Below are 20,230 nucleotides of genomic sequence, written 5' to 3'. Positions count from 1 at the left end.
GAGCTTAACCACTGCTTCTGAACCTCAGGGGATTTACAGAGAGCTCTGTCTTCTGCGTAGGACCACCAGCCTACTAGGTTTTCGTCCTTTCCAAGAAACCTGACATTTTTGTTTTTCACGGCACTTTCGAACTGGAAAGATCAAGACGGAAATTTCGGCTATCAGAGATGGAGCGACTGGCAAGTGAAATGATGGAGTTGGTGATTATGATTGTTACCTGGATAGTCATTTTTCTTTTTAAAAGAACGTTGCGCCCGTCAGAGTTTCAATTGTTAATCTCCTCCATCTGATATCGAAAAAAATGTCCTTCCTTAGACTAGGAGGCATTTCCAGGAGTGTCTGTAAATTCCTCTCGGATCTCACGATTTCTGAGATTGTGAATCTGCTGCTAACTCAGAGTAGGGCGCAGGCGGTGGGTGCTAGGCGCATCGCTCCGATTGAGACGGGATCCCCTGCTACCCGAGCAACCCCGCCTAGGGTATTTAGCCCCTCCCGCTTCCGAGCCCCGCCTCCCCGCAGGGCGAGCTCTATAAAGTCGCGGAGCACAGTCTCTTCTGCCCATCTCGGATTAGTCCGACTGCAAGACCGACGAGGTGCCCCGCCCCTTGCCCAGAGCGCTGCCTGCAGGAGCAATGGCCCACGGGCTGTACCACGAGGAGTTCGCCCGAGCGGGCCAGCAGGCGGGGCTGCAGGTCTGGAGGGTCGAGAAGCTGGAGCTCGTGCCGGTGCCCGAGAGCGCTTACGGCGACTTCTACGTCGGGGATGCGTACCTGGTGCTGCACACGGCCAGGGCGAGCCGGGGCTTCTCCTACCGCCTGCACTTCTGGCTAGGTAAGGGGGTGCAGGCTGCGAGACCACGACGCGCCCAGGTCGGGGTGGGGCGAGGCGGCTAAGCTGAGATTTGCAGGCTGGAGGTTGAGGGGGGGGGCGGGTGAGGTGCAGGTGAAGTTGGGGGAGAGGGGAGTCGCAAACCGGGCGGGCCCGGAGACCCGTCGCGCCTGTCGCGCCCCCTCCCGACCGTCCCCTTTGGACCGGCCGCCTTCTCCCCTCCAGAGCCCGCTAGTGCGAACGCGGCAGGAAACGCGGGGCGCGGCGAGGTCGGGAGCAATCTTATCCTATGGACTTTTGAGCTTTGTCAGGCGCATCACCCGGGTTGGAGACTGGTTCCCCCAGATTCTCCCCCTTTCACCTTACATTCTACAAACCCGCGCCCGCCCAGGGCCGCTGCTTAGCGCACCCCGGCTGTGGCCAAGTCCCGCTCTCCTTGCGACAAGTTCAGTCCTGGTTTCCCTGTCCGGGAGGAGATGCAGTCAAACAAGTTTGCAGGCATCCGCCGCAGCTGGCGAGAACTAACCGCTCCCCCCTCCCTTTTCTCTAATTAATTTATTTTTAGTTTTTGCCTTTAGGCCCCAGCTTCTGTTTGTCCACAAATTTCGGCGGTTAATGCTCTGGGTGGCTTTAAAGCAAGACCAACTTGCTCACGCGTTCTGCTAACAGAAATTCTTGTTGATCAGGTATTGGCGACCCTGGATGGAAGAGAGGAAAAAAAAAATACAGATATCGTCAATATAAATAAATAGCTTTATATGGCATATAGATGAGTTGCTCTATTATGATAATTATTTTAAAAAATATTATTATTTATCTACTTGAACAAGGGCACCGTGCGAAACAAAACAGCTCCTTCAGCAGTAGTAATTATTTTGGGCTGCACTCGTGCCAGGATGTCAGAATACTGGGCCTTGTGTGTTCTACTTTTTCCACCTTCTACTTTTACTCGTAAACATCCTGAATGTCCAACCTCTCCCCGTAAGATCCTGTGCCAGTGGGCACACCCCTTCTAACAACGTGCCGATTATCTGAGACTTACTGCCTTCTTTTTAGACTAGATTGCCTCCCCTAGACTTCTGTTTCTATATTTTTAGCTTTATTCCTGAGCCTGTGGGAGAACACGAAACCACACACACACACTTTGAGGTCCTTGAAAAACCATCATTTTTATTTCTAACGTTTGAAGCTTTTAAGAAATAGAATGGCAGAAAACATTGAGAAAGGATGCTCTCAGTGGTAGTGAACACCTCAGCAGACGCTCCAAATGAGAACTATAATGAGGGAAAAGGGTTGTTTTTATTATAGCATTCAATATTACAATTTTGTGCTTACTTGGTGGAGTTCAAGCTGAGTTCCAAGCACATTGTGGTTTCCTAGTGTAGTGTCACTATTCCTATCATATTAGACATTGATTGATTTAAATTTTACACCAGAAATCACTGAAACCTTAATATAAAACCATGTTCACGAATGAATGATGCCAGAGAGAATAGTAATGTTCTCATCTTGGTTTATGTATTCAGAACTGGAATGAATAAGAGTGTCTGAAATGCCACATTTGAAATTTTGGTCAATTAAGGTGTGAAAGGACTTTGTATCCTGCTGTAGACAACAGTTAAGTTTGACTTTGTTGTGAGACTGTAAGAGGGCTGTGAATACAGGTGTTTGTTTTTTTTTAAATCTTTTTTGGTTTTTGTTTTTCTTATTTTATAGATTCTTTCTTATCCAAAGAAGCTTATTAAGCAAATTGTTTTTTAGGGTTTACAGATTCACATTAACTCATTATTCACATTATTCATTTAGGTGTCACCAATTTCAAAAATTGTAATAGAAAATGCCTTGGGCAGAAGCACTTCATGATTTTAAAGACTTGCTAAAGCTGAAGTTATTAGTACGTTAAGTAATAAGTGAATTCAGTAATTACTCAGTATGCCCAACATTGTGTAAGGCATTTTTGCATGTGAATAATTTATGAGCCTTCCCTTAAAGTTTATAATCTCAAAGATACAATAAGATGAACAGTGATACAACACAGATAAAATGTGCTAAACACCATGAAAAAGAGCGTGTCTGTATTTCTGGGACACAGGGAAGTAGAGCAGCTTTGACGGAAAAAAGGAAAATGAGGATAATTGGGAGGGATCGACTCCAAGAGAAAATCATGAGGAGCATGGAAAAGTTTAGAGTAAAATAGTAACCAGGGCCTTTAGATGGAATTGTTTAGCAGTTCTTCCTACTTTAGTTCCCTGAAGCTAGCTGTATTTCATCCAAAATATTCTACCCAGGACCTGAATTTGTATGAGTTCATGAGGGTTAATCAGAGAGGCAGACTGAGAAAAAGTTCCAAGAGGGAGAGCTGAAAGTTCGGGCGGAAAGGAGGTTTGACTATAAATCATTTGGAAGGAGGATGAAAGACATTGAAATTAGAACCAGGTTGGGATGGAAAAGGTGCATTGGAGGGAAAAAAGAAACAGGCCAAGTGAGAGGAGGAAAGGGGAAACAAGGAGAAGCAGGACCCAGAATGGAAGAATAGAGGAAGAGCCCTCTTCCCTGCTCTCTCCCTCATTGGCTTTCTGCGATGCCCTTGCATATCTTAGATTATTCCCTTTTATTATTGTTTCTTTATTTACTTTACAAAATAATAATTTGTTGCCTATAACTTAAAAGTTGTTGCATTGGTCCTTCCTAAAAAATATTTTTAGCTTTGCACCTAGCAGTTTAAATGCATCCACCTTCTGCTTCTAGTTCCTTAGAGCATCATGACTATGGGCATGACTGGGTAATAAAGCTACTCTGTCACATCCTGGGCCTACACTACAAACATCCGCTCACCTCGATCCTTTCTCTTTCCAGTTTTAAACTTTACATAAATGTATTTGAGAGTAGCAAACGTGTGTGGTATATCTAGTCTGTGCTTGGCTGTCTGCGAGGCACTGAAAATCCAAAGAATTGGATTGCAGTATGCAGTGTACAATACAAGGAACTTAGACTATACAAGGGCTGGTGAGGATGCTGAGAAACTGGATTTTTATACATTGCTTAAGGGGGAGTATGAAATGGTACAACCATTATGAAGAAGAGTTTGACACTTTCTTATAAAACTAAACTTGCAGCTGCCATATGACCCAGCAATTGCATTCATGGGTATTTCTTCCAGAGGAATGAAAATTTAGATTCATGTAAAAACCTACGCACAGATGTCCATAGCAGCTTTATTTGGATAGACAAAAACTTGAATTAGCCCAGATATCCTTCCACAGGTGACTGGTTAAACAAACTGTGGTATATCTATACCAGAGAACACTACGGAGCAATAAAAAGGAACAGAACTATCAATACGCACAACAACTCAGATGAATCCTTGGGAAATTTTGCTGAGTGAAAGAAAAAGCAATGCCAAAATGTTCCCTGGTGTATGATTCTGTGTACATAAAACATTCTTGAAATTATAGAATTTTACATTCGTTGTTATCAGGGGTTAGGAATGGGGTGGGAAGGGGGTGGTGCAGGTGGGAGGTGGTGGTAGTTATGAAAGGGCAACATTTAAGGGAGTTTTTGGTGATCTAACTGCACAGTTTGTTTTACTGGGATGACGAATACATGAATTTGCACATGTGATCAAATTTTAGACAACTAAATGTACAAAGGCACACATCAGCACAAGTGAATTTGGGGAAATATGACAAAGATAAGTGGGTTGTATCAATGTCTGTATCCTGGTGTCTGCATTCTGTGCTGTGCTGTACTTATGTATTTGTGCTTTTTTTTTTTTTTTAAATTTTTAACATTTATTATTGAAAGACAGAAAGAGCCAGCATGAGTGGGGGAGGGGCAGAGAGAGAGAGACACACGCACAGAATCCGAAGCAGGCCCCAGGCTCTGAGCTGCCAGCACAGAGCCTGACACGGGGCTCGAACTCACAGGCTGTGAGATCATGACCTGAGCTGAAGTTGGACGCTTAACCAGCAGAGCCACCCAGGCACCCCTGTATTTGTGCTTTAATATACTGTACTATACCAACCTATACTATAGTTTGAAAAATGTTACCACTGGGGCAAATTTCGTCTGTTGATCTATGGGTCTCTCCTTCCACCAGTACCACACTGTCTTAATTACTGTAGCTGTATAGTAAATCCTAATATCAGATGGAGTTATTCTTCCAATCTTCTTTTTCGTTGTCAAAAGTGTTTTAACTCTTCCATGGCCTGGGCCTTTTCATATAAATTTCACAATAAAATTGTGTAATCTATGATAAACCTTTCTGTACTTTTGATAGGAATAGCATTAAACTTGTAGATCAACTTGGGGAAAATTAAAATCTTAATTATATTGGGTCATATAATCTTATTATGCCTCTATATTTGTTAAGGTCTTTGATTTTTTTTTTAATTTAATGTTTATTCACTTTTGAGAGACAGTGAGTGAGCACGGGAGGGGCAGAGAGAGAGGGAAATACAGGATCTGAAACAGGCTCCAGGCTCTGAGCTGTCAGCACAGAGCCCAATGAGGGGCTCGAACTCATGAGCTTTGAGATCACGGCCTGACCCAAAGTCAGATGCTTAGCCAACTGAGCCACCCAGGCACCCCAGTCTTTGATATTTTTATCAACATTTTATCATTTTTAGCATATAGATCATGTACCTGTTTTATTAAATATATACCTGTTTCTTTGGAGTGATTGTAAATGGTAGTGTTTTTAATTTCAATTTCTGCATGTTCATTGTTTCTGTACAAAAAAAATGTGACTGGTTTTCGTTATTGATTAATCTTTATCCTCCTATCTTGCTGAATGCATTTATTCTGGGAGTTTTGGGGGTTGTTTTTGTGGATTCCTTCATATTTTCTATATGGACAATCCTGTCATCTCTAAATAGGGACATTTTATTTCCTCTTTTCCAATGTATGTTTTTATTTCCTTTTCTTACCTGATTGCAGTGGTTAGAACTTCCCATGTTATGTTAAGTAAGAGTAGTAAGAGTGGACCTCCCATGTTCCAACTTAGGGAGAAAACATTCAGTCTTTCACTATTAAGAATTGTATTAGCTGTGTGTTTTTTGTAGATTCTGTTTATTAAGCTGAGGATATTCCCTTGTATTCCTAACTTTGCAAGAGTTTTTATCACGAATGGCTATTTGATTAACCTAGTTATTAAACCTCCCTTTTAATCTGTTTTATGTATAAAATCATCACATGCCCAAAAGAGTTTTAGCAAGTTTGCAGTCTATGTACAAGTACAATGTAACATAATATAAAAGGACATAACACAAAAGAACGTAACATAACTTGAAAGACGCTGGTTAAATCAGAAAAGGGAAAATAAATGAATTTATAAGCAAAATTCATAGAGCAAGTACATATGTTTCTGAACACTTGCTAGAATTGCATCATGGTATCATTGAATTGGATTCTAGTTTTCACATTCAAAGGCGGGTATTGGTTTCTTTAGGACCTTTCAACTTCTTTATAGCAAACCCTCTAGTTTATTAATACTGATATCCCTTGACCTAGCACAGTACACAAGCATCGACAAATGATAGCATAATTTAATTAACTTACTTCCAGTTCATTCATTAATTGCATGCCTGTCTATTTACATCTGTCCAAAGAAATTTGTGTTTCAACTTGTACTCATTAATGTTTTATGTCAAACACATTATCCTTAACACTTCTGATATTAACCTTGATTTAAGCTTCCCTCTTAAAACATCTCAGTGCAAATCTACATCTTTGCCTTTATTAGTATTCTCATTTATGGATGGGAAAGGGGGCAGAAGAATGATACTAGTATTCTTTTGGACTGTAAACTTTGATGTGTTTTTTTCCTTTGACCACAAGAAGTTCACAAAATTGATATCATGGCAAATATTCTTCTAGATAGTGGATTTTTTTTTTCCTGAGAAGATAACTAGCTATACAGGTCCCCTTTGAGAGTAAGGGAGGAATGTAAATAAATACACTTAAATTAATATAGCTGACTGTTTTCCTTTATTCAGTTTTAGTGAATACTCACCATATGGGGGTTTCAGGTGAACTATAGTATTGTTATAACTTCTGCACTTTTCTACATCAGTTACACCTGGAGGAAAATAACTACCCCAGCTATCACAGAATGTTTCTGCTATGAGAATCTGAGTATAAAACTCTCTATTGGTGTTGTGGTTTCTAAAAGCCTGTGCTTCAGAATCACGGAAACCCGCTTCTGGGTTGTGTTCTACCAAAGGTCAACTTTATGACCTCGGGGAAGCTACTTGGCCTTTCTAAGCCTCCATTTCTTTTGTTGTGACATGGTGGGAAATATTTCTGCTGCAGGCAGTTGCTTGAAGATTAAATGAGATCATCCATGTAAAGCACTAGCACAGTATCTGGCCCAGTGCAAGGATACTATAAATATATACATGTTAGCTATTGTTATTTCTAAAATCATTTATGACTTGCACACAGCTCACATATAGCAAGGGTTTTGGAATGTCTTTTATAAAATTTGAGTTCCTCTCAGGACTGTCCCAGCTCTGGTCCTTGTGTACACTGAAGGATGTGGATTAGTGTTTTGACCTCAGTGAGGTTGGCTAGATGGGATCTGTACTAGAATTGTGAAAACTAAGTGTGTGTTGTGTGTTAAATTCCTGGGATAATAGTACATACATTCACATTCAACAGATGTTAGCGTCTGTTTCCTTTACTCTCCCTTTCCCCTCAGAGAATAGGATCTTACACCAATAAGATAATGAAGTGCGGACTGTGGTACTTGAAAAGAGGGGTAAGGTCAAGTTACACTCATTTTCCCATTCTACAAACCACTTGCTTTTTTAAAGCTATTTATCTATGGCCTATGATGTTCATATTCCTTACAAATATTAACATAGTGACTTATTGGAAGCCTGAAGATCGACGGTAATAAAGGCTGAAACAATTGGAAAACATTCTCATAGTCTGATCTGGTTACCAAATGAATCTGAATCCTACTAGAATATAGTGTTATATCTTCTTAAGCGTATACAGACGTCAGTATTTCTTTTAGAAAGATTTTTAAAGAGAATTGGAAAGCAAGAGCAAAACAATTCTTTTAGATATTAGCAAAGTAGTATTTTTATATTACACCATTTCTGCTAAAAGACTGTTCCGCCCAAGACCATTTATTATATTGCTGTGTAACTCAAAGAAAATATCTGAGCTTTTTCTTATCAGAAGTTCTGCCTTAGTCCTTTTCCTTGCTCGAGTAGTGACGTGCTGTCCTGTGCAATTTCAGGAAAGGAGTGTACTCAGGATGAAGGCACAGCTGCTGCCATCTTCACTGTTCAGATGGATGACTATTTGGGTGGCAAGCCAGTACAGAGTAGAGAACTTCAAGGGCATGAATCTACTGACTTTGTTGGCTACTTCAAAGGAGGTCTGAAATACAAGGTAAGCAGTTCTCTCGAATTGTTTCCATTATGACCCCCTTTCTCTTCCCATGCATTCACACCTCATGTCTTCACAGGATGAATGTTCATGAAGGACAGGGTTTTTGCTTTGCTTTTGCTTCAGTCTGTTTTGTTTACTGATTTATACCAGTGCCTGCTGGACACACAGTAGGTGCTCATTAAACGCTTGTGGAATGTGGGTATAATATGGGAAAAATTCTGACTTAATTTCATTTAACAGGTCAATTTTTAATGAAGTTAAGAGCTCTCAGGCATGTTGTCACAGGAAAGCCCTTAAAAATTTTGTGGAGTTACTTCAAAAATTAAGTGTTGGCAACTTAGGTATTAACTTTTTTTTTTTTTTTTAAATGCTATTCTACTGCAAATAACCCAGGACTTGGGAATCTCAGTTTTTCTGGTACAGGTTAATATAATATTTATAACAGTTATTATTTCAGTTAATAGCAAGAGCTATACACACATTTCCCAAATAGTGTGGTTTGATCTCGGAAATGATACTAATGAAACAACACTGAGTTGAGTATATGTGTGGTTCAGCCTCACAAAGTCAAGTATACATATACTACCACACACACATATGTGCCCCATTTATGTGTTTTGGCCTGAAACACTAAGCATCAACTGGCTTTGTTTTGGGGGAAAACAAAAACAAAAACAAGTTAAATGGTTTTCTCCTTTTAAGGCAACCTTTAACGAAGGACCGCCTTTTTTCTGGAATTCTCTCCATAACTCTTGCAGACCGGCCACCCTTCACAATCCCCCCTTCCCCCAAGAGTGTTCAGTGAAAGTGTGAGAAATACCTCCCTAAACAAACAGTTTGGAAGCAATCTTATTCAAAATCAAACCTGCTCTAACAGGTGTTCTGCTGACCCTCACCCTTTGAGCATATTAGCCTGTTGAAGACCTAAAACCTCAGAGCTGAACCAGAATTCTGAATATATATTAAATTTGTCTATTACAGTGACGGGGTTTGTTTCTACTTTTACCTGGTCAGAGCCTTAATGAATATTTTGTTATGCCATGGAGATGAGAATAAATACTTAATAAGTTCTCTTCTCTCTTAAAATCATTCTTTTCACTCTAGGATGTGAACAACCCTAAATATGAAACCATTGCCTCCAATTTTATTTAATTCACATGAGTTCCGACAGTTTTTGTCAAATGATCCTGAAACTTCCTTTGTCAATGAGCTCAACATTTTGAATAAGCTGGGACTTGTAGTTACTAAAAGCATTTACTGTGACATCATCTTGGTGATAAACCCATTTCTGCTACATATAACTTGTTTGCCTCAGGGCAACTGTGCTCAGTTTCCCCAAATATATAATGGGTATAAAACAAGCTTCCTCAAATAGGTGTTGTAAGGATTAAAGATTAAATTAAATAATAAAATACATATATAGTGCATACGCAATCAGTAAGAACTTGTGGTATTATTAATCCTTCTGGCTATTAGCGGGACTACTGAAATCAAACTTCTGGATACATATTTAAAAGTGGACATGAAAAAGCAGTTTTACAGTTATAAGATAATTATCTTCTAATTATCAATGGCAAAACCGCCACAAATCAGCATATTTTAGAAATAAGATATTTGCCAATGGAGGTCAAATTTATCAGGAAAAAAATCAATTCACTGTCTTATCATCAGTGACATTGAGCAGATGACAACGCGTACAGTTGCAAAGTACTTGATAGGAAACGTGGAAGCAAAGATAACTTGCTACCCAGAATAGCAAAGACTATTATGTTATACTTAATTTTATGCTTCGAAGAATGTGCTAAGCCCTTCGTGGGTGTTATCTCATGTAATCCAAGTAGTGCCCCATGCTGCAGTTTCCAGAATTGCCACCCTATTAAGGTAACTAAGCAAACTCGTTAAGGAACTATGTAACTTGCCAAGATCTAATAGCTGTTAAGTGACTAGGGCCCCATCTGACTTCAGTGCCTAAGCTGGTAATCATTATACTATGATGCTCTAAACATAAATAAATGGTTCAAATATCGGCATGAATTTCTTACTTAAGATTACCCTATGAAACAGGGGATTGTGTCTGTTTGGAACGGACACAATTTGGCAAAGCCTACCATTACCAAGCCAACAACAGTCATGTTTAGTTACCATGTATAATGTAAAGATTCAGCTAGGCAACATTAAGACCATCTCCTCATGTCATTTAAATGATGTGAGGGTTTTCTTTTTTTAATGAGGTTTTTAAGGGGGTTAGGGGGTTATAGATGACTATTATTTGCCACTACTCCCTTATATTAAATCTCTGGTTAATCACACCTTTCCCAAGCTCAAGACCCAGCTCTCAGCCATGATTGTAATAGCGACCTTGAAACATCCATCAGTCAGCAAAACTTTATGGTGCCACTGATTTACAGGATCACGTACCTTGCTTTCATTCTGCCTTGTGAAAGCAGAAAGAGACTGGGAGTTTCTAGGGTTAATTCAAACATTATTACAGAACTACTTACTATCAAATACAAACATATAGAAGCTTACAGTTTTTCTTTTGTGCCTTTCTCACATCAAATATTAAAGACAAAATTAATTTTTAAAATACTGTTAAATGTTCAGACTGGTTATCACTCTGATGGTTCACTATACGACATTAGGTTAAATGTTATGTAAGTATCCTCGGTCTAAGTCTGTTTTGTATTTTATAACTTTTTTCAAATAACATTGTTCTTACACTGTTTATCAGGTGATAATGTACTTATTTTTTAAAAAGTGAAATGGCCAAGAACAGTAGTATATAGATGAAAACTTATATTTATTTTTATTGTATAATACCTAGTTTGTTCATTTATGGCATTCTTTGTAAAATTATGGGCTGAGGAATTATTAGGTATTTCTTAAAATTTGTGGTTACAGTTGTCTCAAAGTCAACATTTAGCCTATACTAATAAAACCTTTCTATTTATGAGGGTCTTTTCTTGGAGAATGGTGGAAATTTAAAGTCAGTGGAAATTTCAAGAATGTGCTGATGGTTACATAGGCAACTTCTTTCTTTGGATTTACTGTGTATGTTTATGTAATAAAGTTGAAAATTAGATTATTTTACAGGTTTCCTATACTGCTGATTTTCTTACCATATTATTGTAGGAGGCTTGAGCAATAAAAGTGATTTGCTTACACTACATATTTATTATGCATATTGCCTCATAATTAATTATGGAAATAAATAAATATTATTGTTTCTAACATTTAATTGTAGAAAACAATGAAAAGGTAAAGCCTGATTTCAAATAGGGTAAGAAGATGTACTTGATCTGATTATTTTCTTTAACAATTTTTATTTAAACAAATTTTTTTAATGTTTATTTATTTTTGAGAGAGCAAGACCGAATGCAAGGAGGGGAGGGGCAGAGAGAGAGGGAGACACAGAATCTGAAGCTGGCTCCAGGCTCTGAGCTGTCAGCACACAGCCTGATGTGGGGCTCGAACTCACAAACTGTGAGATCATGACCTGAGCTGAGGTTGGATGCTTAACTGACTGAGCCACCCAGGTGACCCTGTCTTTTAACATTTTTTTGATTGAACATAGTTTCATTTTGTTTTGTTTTGGGATGTGCAACCAAATTTAGGGTATAAATTTAGGGTATAAATACTCAGGCCTGCATATTAAGAAACAAAAGGAAGAAAGATTTTTTAATAATGTTATAACAGAGACCATAAATAGGATCCACTTATATACCTAGCCAGTATTCATCCCCCCTTCTCTGTCCTATCACTGTGTGTGTCATGGGAATTTGGGGGTGTCTAGTTCTCTCCTCTCTTGTTACCTGTGAGTCTTCCCCATCTGCCTGTCTCCTTCTTCCCTGAAATTTATTTGCCTTCTCACTCAGTGACTTGAGAATCATTAGTTCCCAAAGGATAAGAGCTACTGCTTCCTCTCATTTATATACCAGGTTTTATGCACTGAAGTAAAAACTTGCAATGTTAAATTGAATGGTTAAAACAGGAAAGACAAAAGGCCTTAAACAAAAAAAAGTAAAAAAAAAAAGGTGTTGATTTGCCAAGTCATTCTCCTCTGCATACTTAATTTTTCACATGTTCTTAGGTGCAGTTTTATTTTGGTCTGACAGGCAGTTTTGGCTTGTACACCTTGGTTTTATATGTTTTTGTATTTAGTTAGAAGCCTCATCTGTTTTTGTTTTGTTTTCTCTCTTCCTCCCACTGATCAGGCTGGAGGTGTGGCATCTGGGCTAAATCATGTTCTCACGAATGACTTGACCGCTAAGAGGCTCCTGCATGTGAAGGGTCGAAGAGTGGTCAGGGCCACAGAAGTTCCTCTTAGCTGGGACAGTTTCAACAAGGGTGACTGCTTCATCATTGACCTTGGAACGGTAAGTCTTATATGTACATGCAGACATCTAAAGGAAAGTGAATTGTCATCAGATCAAATCCAATGTACCTGCCATGGAGGATAATTCCCTTTTCTACACACTAGAAAGAGGTCATGTTTATGTGAGAGGCAATCATATCATATGACAAATTGGCAAATATTTAAATAACACAAAGTGGGACTTCAAAGTTTTTATTTTCTCTGATAGGTTTAGAATGGAGTAGTGATTTAGTTCTTCCTACCATAGAACACACATTGAATAATTTTTAATATATTTACCCTTCTGTCTGAACAGAGCTTCCGCTAATTATTTTTGTCCTTAACTGGGTGTGGGAAAACATTATGTGAGGGGAAAATTGATCTCCCCAGAAAGCAAAGTTTCTAGAATTTTTTTTTTTTTTTAAATTTAAATATTTTTTTTCAACGTTTTTTATTTATTTTTGGGACAGAGAGAGACAGAGCATGAACGGGGGAGGGGCAGAGAGAGAGGGAGACACAGAATCGGAAACAGGCTCCAGGCTCCGAGCCATCAGCCCAGAGCCTGACGCGGGGCTCGAACTCACGGACCGCGAGATCGTAACCTGGCTGAAGTCGGACGCTTAACCGACTGCGCCACCCAGGCGCCCCTAGAATTTCAAATGGATACAGGATGAGTCTAAACAGCCTGTCTGAGGGGTTTTAGGAGGTATTTTAGTATATATATCACTCGTACCCTACACTATATTATTTCATACTTTTTTATTATTTTAAATTAAAAGGCACAAGTAAAATATCAAGTATCACCTTAATGGGATGGGCAACATCTGACTTATTTTTTCTTCCAGGAAGAGAGGCCCCTCTAAGTTCAGGTATACTTATTAATCATTGTTACCTTGAAAAGAAGTAGTATTGCAGGGTCTTGTGTGGCCTCTAGAAGGTGGGATTGAAGTTGGGGCTTTTAAACTTTGTTAGGTGGAAATACAATAAAGTAGAAATAAAAGGCATTCCCTACCATTGAAAACCCATGGGCAAAGTTGAGAAGGCGGGAAGACACGAGCACATTTATGATGCCCTTCGTGTCCTCCTCATGATCATAATTCTCACTACACCATGGACATCAGCATCCTACTCACTGTTCCTAACATTTCTGGGCCGAGCATTGTACAGAGACTGGCTCTGACCTGTATTGCTTCGGTTAGCCTGAGGCTTGCACTGGCTGTGGAATTTGCTCAAGATTGTACAGCCAGGGAATGGTGAAGCCAAGATTGGACCCTCAGGATGTCAGATTCCCACCTGCATGTTTTATTTTACTACCTCTCCTTGGGCAGTATTTTGGGGGGGGGGTGTTGAAAGCATCAGACAAAAGCCCAAAGTGTTTATTCCACATGCACAGAGAAGGGACACTAAGGATTTTGAAAATAGAGCTACAAAGTCAAGGTTCTGTTTAAGCAGTATTAATTTGGTGACAGCACAGAGATTAAGTGTGCTAAGGTTATAAATTGTTTGGAAAATGGCCCCAAGCTATAAACTTCATGGGTTTCTCTAAGTTAGGAGACACCTATAGTTGTTTTTTTGTTTTGTTTTGTTTTACTGCTAGTGTGTAATTCAACTGCCTTCGATCACACCAGCTTGTGTACACAGTTGAGATCATAATATTAATGCCCAAAGTACAATTCTCAGTGCCACTTAGACATATGCACTAAGTGACTAAGTGTCACTTAGACATATGCACCCAAAATGGCAGTACTGCTTCTCTGAATCGCACCATGAATTTCTTGGAAAAGTCCTTTTCAACTTTAAATGCTAACCCATTCTAACCACCTCAAGTCCTGACCCTTGGGTCGAGGCAGAAAACAGACACTGTTGCATCCCTCTGTTTCTCTGAGGCCAACACCATAACTTACACAAATGTATGCCCACATGTATCATCAAGCCACACAGTTCTAAAGCCAGTTAAAACATTCAGAGTCTCTCAAGCCTATACATAATAAATTGTCTACCTCAACATTCATCTCACCACTTACATTTTCTAGCCCTTTATCTCCTGATAATTCATGAAGTGTTTTAACATATAAGATAGTATTCTTCGGGGCATCTGGGTAATTCAGTCAGTTAAGCGTCCGACTCTTGATTTCGGCTCATGTCATGATTTCACCGTTCATTGGATCGAGCCCCGCATCAGACTCCACAGTGACAGCAAGGAGCCTGCATGGTATTCGCGCTCTCCCTTTCTCTCTGCCCCTCCCCTGCTTACGTGTGTTCTCTCTTTCTCAAAATAAATAAATGTTTTAAAAAAAGATACTATTTTTCATAGAAAAAAAGACTTCAGTCTTTGTCCAAATTGACTTTAACCTCAGATTCATCGATAAAAGCTGGGTATTTGATTAGATAATCTTTGGGGCCCCTAAACGGAAGAGCATTTCCCGTTGATAATGTAATTCATTACTGCCATTACTTGAAAATATTTTTCTTAACATAACTTTGTATGTGTAATGTAATTGCTCCATACATGCAGTAATCTGTTTAATTACCATGAATGGCTTCCAGTTCAGCTTTCCAACTACCTACTCTTTCATCTAGAGCAAGTCGTTAACCTCTTCAAGCCCTAACTTCCTCATTTATTGTTTCCGTCTCGACTCTGGTTTCTGATGGTACGTCTAACCTTTGCTGACTATGATTCAGTCTCCTCTGACACAGAGTCACATCTGGAAATGACAGTTGTCCTTGTGGTTTCACTAGAGAAAAAAAGTCCTACAGGGTGTGAGCAAGTCACTTGCATTGATACAGGTTGGGTGGTGACCTGGGTGTGACCTGGGGTTTTCTAGTCTTAATTTATATTCTTTTCACTATACTAAGCTAACTTGGTAGGATATAAGATGGTGTGGCTCTATAACAGAATCTGCTGATTTCAGAATTATGTCTAGTCTACCTTAAAATCTACTGAAAGTAGTCTTGTTAATGAAATCATCTATTATTTTCTTGAGCAAGTATTGAGCAGATTGTAGTTCCAATGACATATTTTCTCTTCCCATGGGTAATATCTGCCACGGAAGAGTATGACCCATAAATATAGGCTCATAAAATAGGGGCAGAGCCTGTATTATGAGATTCAAGGACATTCGTGTTATTCGTTTATTAGTAAATTACATTTCATTTGTATAGTTAATTACCTGTAATGACTTCCAAGTTGTCTCCTGCTTTCATGCCTGGTTAGAGACGTTTGGAGTAATTTTGTTGTGGAGGTCATTGGGTTGGATTATCTCTTATTTGTAGAAATATTCTACATCCCAAAGGGATACCCTCGTAAGAATCAAGCATTGGAGTACTACATACATTCTCTTTTACTCACATGATCTCTTTTTATGTTACTAACCTTTAACCAGTTGGTATGTTGCCAATAATTTCTAAACGGTGATAAGATCTTGCAATTACCTTGGGGACTTTAGTTTTGAGGTGTGTCACAGTCAACAAAGAAGGACATCAGAACAAAATTTTCTCTATTATAATATTTTAATAGGAGTCACTGAGTTCACAATTTCATAGCCACTTTCTGCATTAGAGGGAACAAAAAGAAGCCAGTGCAATTTCTTCAAGTTTGTTTTATTATACAGGTATGAAAAAAGTAGGTTAGACATCTAAAGCTCTCATCTAACTAGAGCCAGCTGGCCAAGACTAAGGTTATGGATATTATCTAAATCCTATATTTTGATTGTGTTTGAGGGAAACCAACCTTTTTGATAAACAATCACTATCATTAATATGATATGCCATATATTTGCTGTTATAGGATATGAGACTATAGTAAATATTTCCTAGATATGACAGTGTAACCACCTCAATCAATTTAATCACTTTGAAAGTTAAGAAAATCATCAGCATTTTAGAAGATGATTTAGAATAGCTATCTTATATTTAATGTATTTTCAGAAAATAATATGGAACATGGCTAGATCTTAGGAACCTGGAATGTACTGAATCTTTGGAGAAGGGCTTTTGAACTGTATTTTAATGTTGGTGAATTTATGAATCATCATTTCCCCACTGTTTTTAAAGCTATGAGGTCGTTGAGGTGCTTGTAGATGACTAACAAAATCACACCTAAATATATTGCAACAAAGCTATCAGCAACTACAGAAGGTGAGTGATAATGAAAAAAGTCCATATTCCCAAAGTTTGGGATCTGGATCTAATTCTTTCAGAAATATGTGTCAGCATCAGCCACTAGGGGAGAGTCGGATTTCATAGGAGGAGGAATTTCTGTGGTGAGTTACTAATTGTGCTATTGGGCATGTTCTGTTTCCTTGTTAACTTGTTTGGTCAGTTTTGTCCCACTCGCCTTGCTATTTATAACCTATCACCCCCCTCTCTCATTGTTCCCTCCTGCTACTTTGAAACATCAGTCTTCACTTCCTCATTTACCACTCAGTCTGCAACCCACGCTTCCTGACTTTCACTCCCACCATTTCTTTGAATCTGTTCATCTTACGATCAGCAATGCCTTCTGCCAAATCCAGTGGACACTTTGCACAGTACCCACTCCGTTCGTGGGCCGCAGTTGACACTGTTGATCACCTCCTTTTCTTCAGCATCACCCCTCCCCTGGCTCCCTGCTGCTGTTCCCTTTCAAGCCATTCTTTCTCATTCTTCTTTGCCTGGTCTGCCCACTCCCACGAGTCTTTGTTTTTTTTTTTAATTTAATTTTTAATTTTTTTAAATTTATATCCAAATTAGTTAGCATATAGTGAAATAATGATTTCAGGAGTAGATTCCTTAATTCCCCTTACCCATTTAGCCCATCCCCCCCTCCCGCAATCCCTCCAGCAACCCTCAGTTTGTTCTCCATATTTATGAGTCTCTTCTGTTTTGTCCCCACCCTGTTTTTATATTATTTTTGTTTATCTTCCCTTATGTTCATCTGTTTTGTCTCTTAAAGTCCTCATATGAGTGAAGTCATATGATTTTTGTCTTTCTCTGAGTAATTGCACTTAGCATAATACCTTCCAGTTCCATCCACGTAGTTGCAAATGGCAAGATTTCATTCTTTTTGATTGCCAAGTAATACTCCATTATATATATGTGTGTGTGTGTGTGTGTGTGTGTGTGTGTGTGTGTGTGTGTGTGTATACATATACACCACATCTTCTTTATGCATTCATCCCTCCATGGACATTTGGGCTCTTTCCATACTTTGGCTATTGTTGATAGTGCTGCTATAAACATGGTGGTACATGTATCCCTTTGAAACAGCACACCTGTATCCCGTGGATAAATGCCTAGTCGTGCAATTGCTGGGTCGTTGGGTAGTTCTATTTTTAGTTTTTTGAGGAACCTCCATACTGTTTTCCAGAGTGGCTGCACCAGCTTGCATTGCCACCAACAACGCAAAAGAGATCCTCTCTCTCCTCATGCTTGCCAACATCTGTTGTTGCCTGAGTTGTTCATGTTAGCCAGTCTGACAGGTGTAAGGTGGTATTGTGGTTTGATTTGTATTTCCCTGATGATGAGTGATGTGGAGTATTTTTTCATGTGTCAGTTGGCCATCTGGATGTCTTCCTTGGAAAAGTGTCTATTCATGTCTTTTGCCCATTTCTTCACTGGATTATTTGTTTTTTGGGTGTGGAGTTTGATAAGTTCTGTATAGATTTTGGATACTAACCCTTTATCTGATATGTCATTTGCAAATATCTTCTCCCATTCTTTCAGTTGCCTTTTAGTTTTGCTGATTGTTTCCTTCACTGTGCAGAAGCTTTTTGTTTTGATGAGGTCCCAGTAGTTCATTTTTGCTTTTGTTTCCCTTGCCTCCAGAGATGTGTTGAGTAAGAAGTTGCTGCGGTTAACATCAAAGAGGTTTTTGCCTGCTTTCTCTTCGAGGATTTTGATGGCTTCCTGTCTTACATTGAGGGCTTTCATCCATTTTGAGTTTATTTTTGTGTATGGTGTAAGAAAGTGGTCCAGGTTCATTCTTCTGCATATCTCTGTCCAGTTTTCCCAGCACCACTTCTGAAGAGACTGTCTTTATTCCACTGGATATTCTTTCCTGCTTTGTCAAAGATTAGTTGGCCATACATTTGTGGGTCCATTTCTGGGTTCTCTATTCTGTTTCATTGATCTGAGTGTCTGTTCTTGTGCCAGTACCACACTGTCTTGATGATTACAGCTTTGTAGTATAGCTTAAATCTGGGATTGTGATGCCTCCTGCTTTGGATTTCTTTTTCCAGATTGCTTTGGCTATTCAGGGTCTTTTCTGGTTCCATACAAATTTTAGGATTGTTTGTTCTAGCTCCGTGAAGAATGCTGGTGTTACTTTGATGGGGATTGCATTGAATATGTAGATTGCTTTGGGTAGTATTGGCATTTTAACAATATTTGTTCTTCCTATCCAGGAGCATGGAATCTTTTTCTTTTTTTTTTTTTTTTTTTGTGTGTGTGTGTGTCTTCTTCAATTTCTTTCATGAGCTTTCTATAATTTTCAGTGTATAGATTTTTCACCTCTTTGGTTAGATTTATTCCTAGGTATTTTATGGTTTTTTGTGCAACTGTATATGGGATCAATTCCTTGATTTCTCTGTCACTTCATTGTTGGTGTATAGGAATGCAACCAATTTCTCTGCATTGATTTTATATCCTGCAACTTTACTGAATTCATGAATCAATTCTAGCAGTGTTTTGGTGGAATCTTTTGGGTTTTCCACATAGAGTATCATGTCATCTGCGAAGAGTGAAACTTTGACCTCCTCCTGGCCAATTTGGATGCCTTTTATTTCTTTGTGTTGTCTGATTGCAGAGGCTAAGACTTCCAATACTATGTTGAATAACAGTGGCGTGAGTGGACATCCCTGTCTTGTTCCTGACCTTAAAGGATTCCACTTTTATCATTGTCTCTTTACTCATTCTTACTGAGCAAACATATCCTCACCCAAAGCTTCAACTACTCACCCACTTGTAAATCTGCCTGAGCTCTGTGTCAGTATTTCACACTACCTCCCAGATATTTCTTGTGTATATCACAAGAACCTCACTGGACAAGTCTAAAAATGGAACCTACAACCTCACCCTCTGATTCCAAAATGATTTCGTATCTTCTTGTTCTTATGAGTTGAATGAAGCTACCAGTCATTTAGACCTCCAACCCCAAATCCAGAAGTCATCCAGATGACTTCTCCCAGGGGCTGCACATTCAATCAGTCACTAGGTCTACTCTCTTCTACTTCCTGAGTGTCTCCTGAATCCTTCCCGTGTTCTTCATCACCATGGTACTATCTCATTGTGCTGGGCATGAGACTTCCCCTCAAGTCACCATGTTTTTGCTTTTACACACATTATTTCCTTTGCCTAGAATCCACTTTTCCTCTGCAACACTTTTCTTTGGTAAGCATCCCATTATCATCTCATCCTTAATATTCAACTGTGATATTGCTTCTTTATAATGTACTCCTTGACCTCTTCCTCCCTTCTTCCCCTGTCCCACATCACGCTCCTGTAAAATTAGGCAATCCTTTATCTCATATTTCCTGTTACCATGCACACTTACTTTGAGCGTTTTCCATATTGCCTCTCCACTCACTTATTAGCCTCACTCACTCACTTTGTCTATGATATAAGGCCCAGAAAGTACAGTCACTCAAGAAATGTTTCAACAAATGT

At 39.1% G+C, this 20,230-nt stretch overlaps 1 protein-coding gene across 1 annotated transcript in view; it reads left to right on the top strand.

Moving 5' to 3' along the window:
• Positions 1-536: 536 nt before the first annotated feature.
• The window catches only part of SCIN (scinderin), a 79,415-nt gene continuing 59,721 nt past the window's right edge, over positions 537-20,230 (top strand). The window contains exons 1-3 of the mRNA XM_027071980.2: positions 537-831; positions 8,078-8,232; positions 12,447-12,608. Of these exons, the coding sequence (XP_026927781.2) occupies positions 633-831; positions 8,078-8,232; positions 12,447-12,608 (516 nt within the window). The 5' untranslated portion in view covers positions 537-632. The remainder of the gene's footprint in view (positions 832-8,077; positions 8,233-12,446; positions 12,609-20,230) is intronic.

This window comes from Acinonyx jubatus, chromosome A2, assembly GCF_027475565.1.
Source record: "Acinonyx jubatus isolate Ajub_Pintada_27869175 chromosome A2, VMU_Ajub_asm_v1.0, whole genome shotgun sequence".
Classification (NCBI taxonomy): Eukaryota; Metazoa; Chordata; class Mammalia; order Carnivora; family Felidae; genus Acinonyx; species Acinonyx jubatus.
The sequence above is the reverse complement of the archived record's forward strand: the minus strand, read 5'-3'. Positions and strand labels throughout refer to the sequence as shown.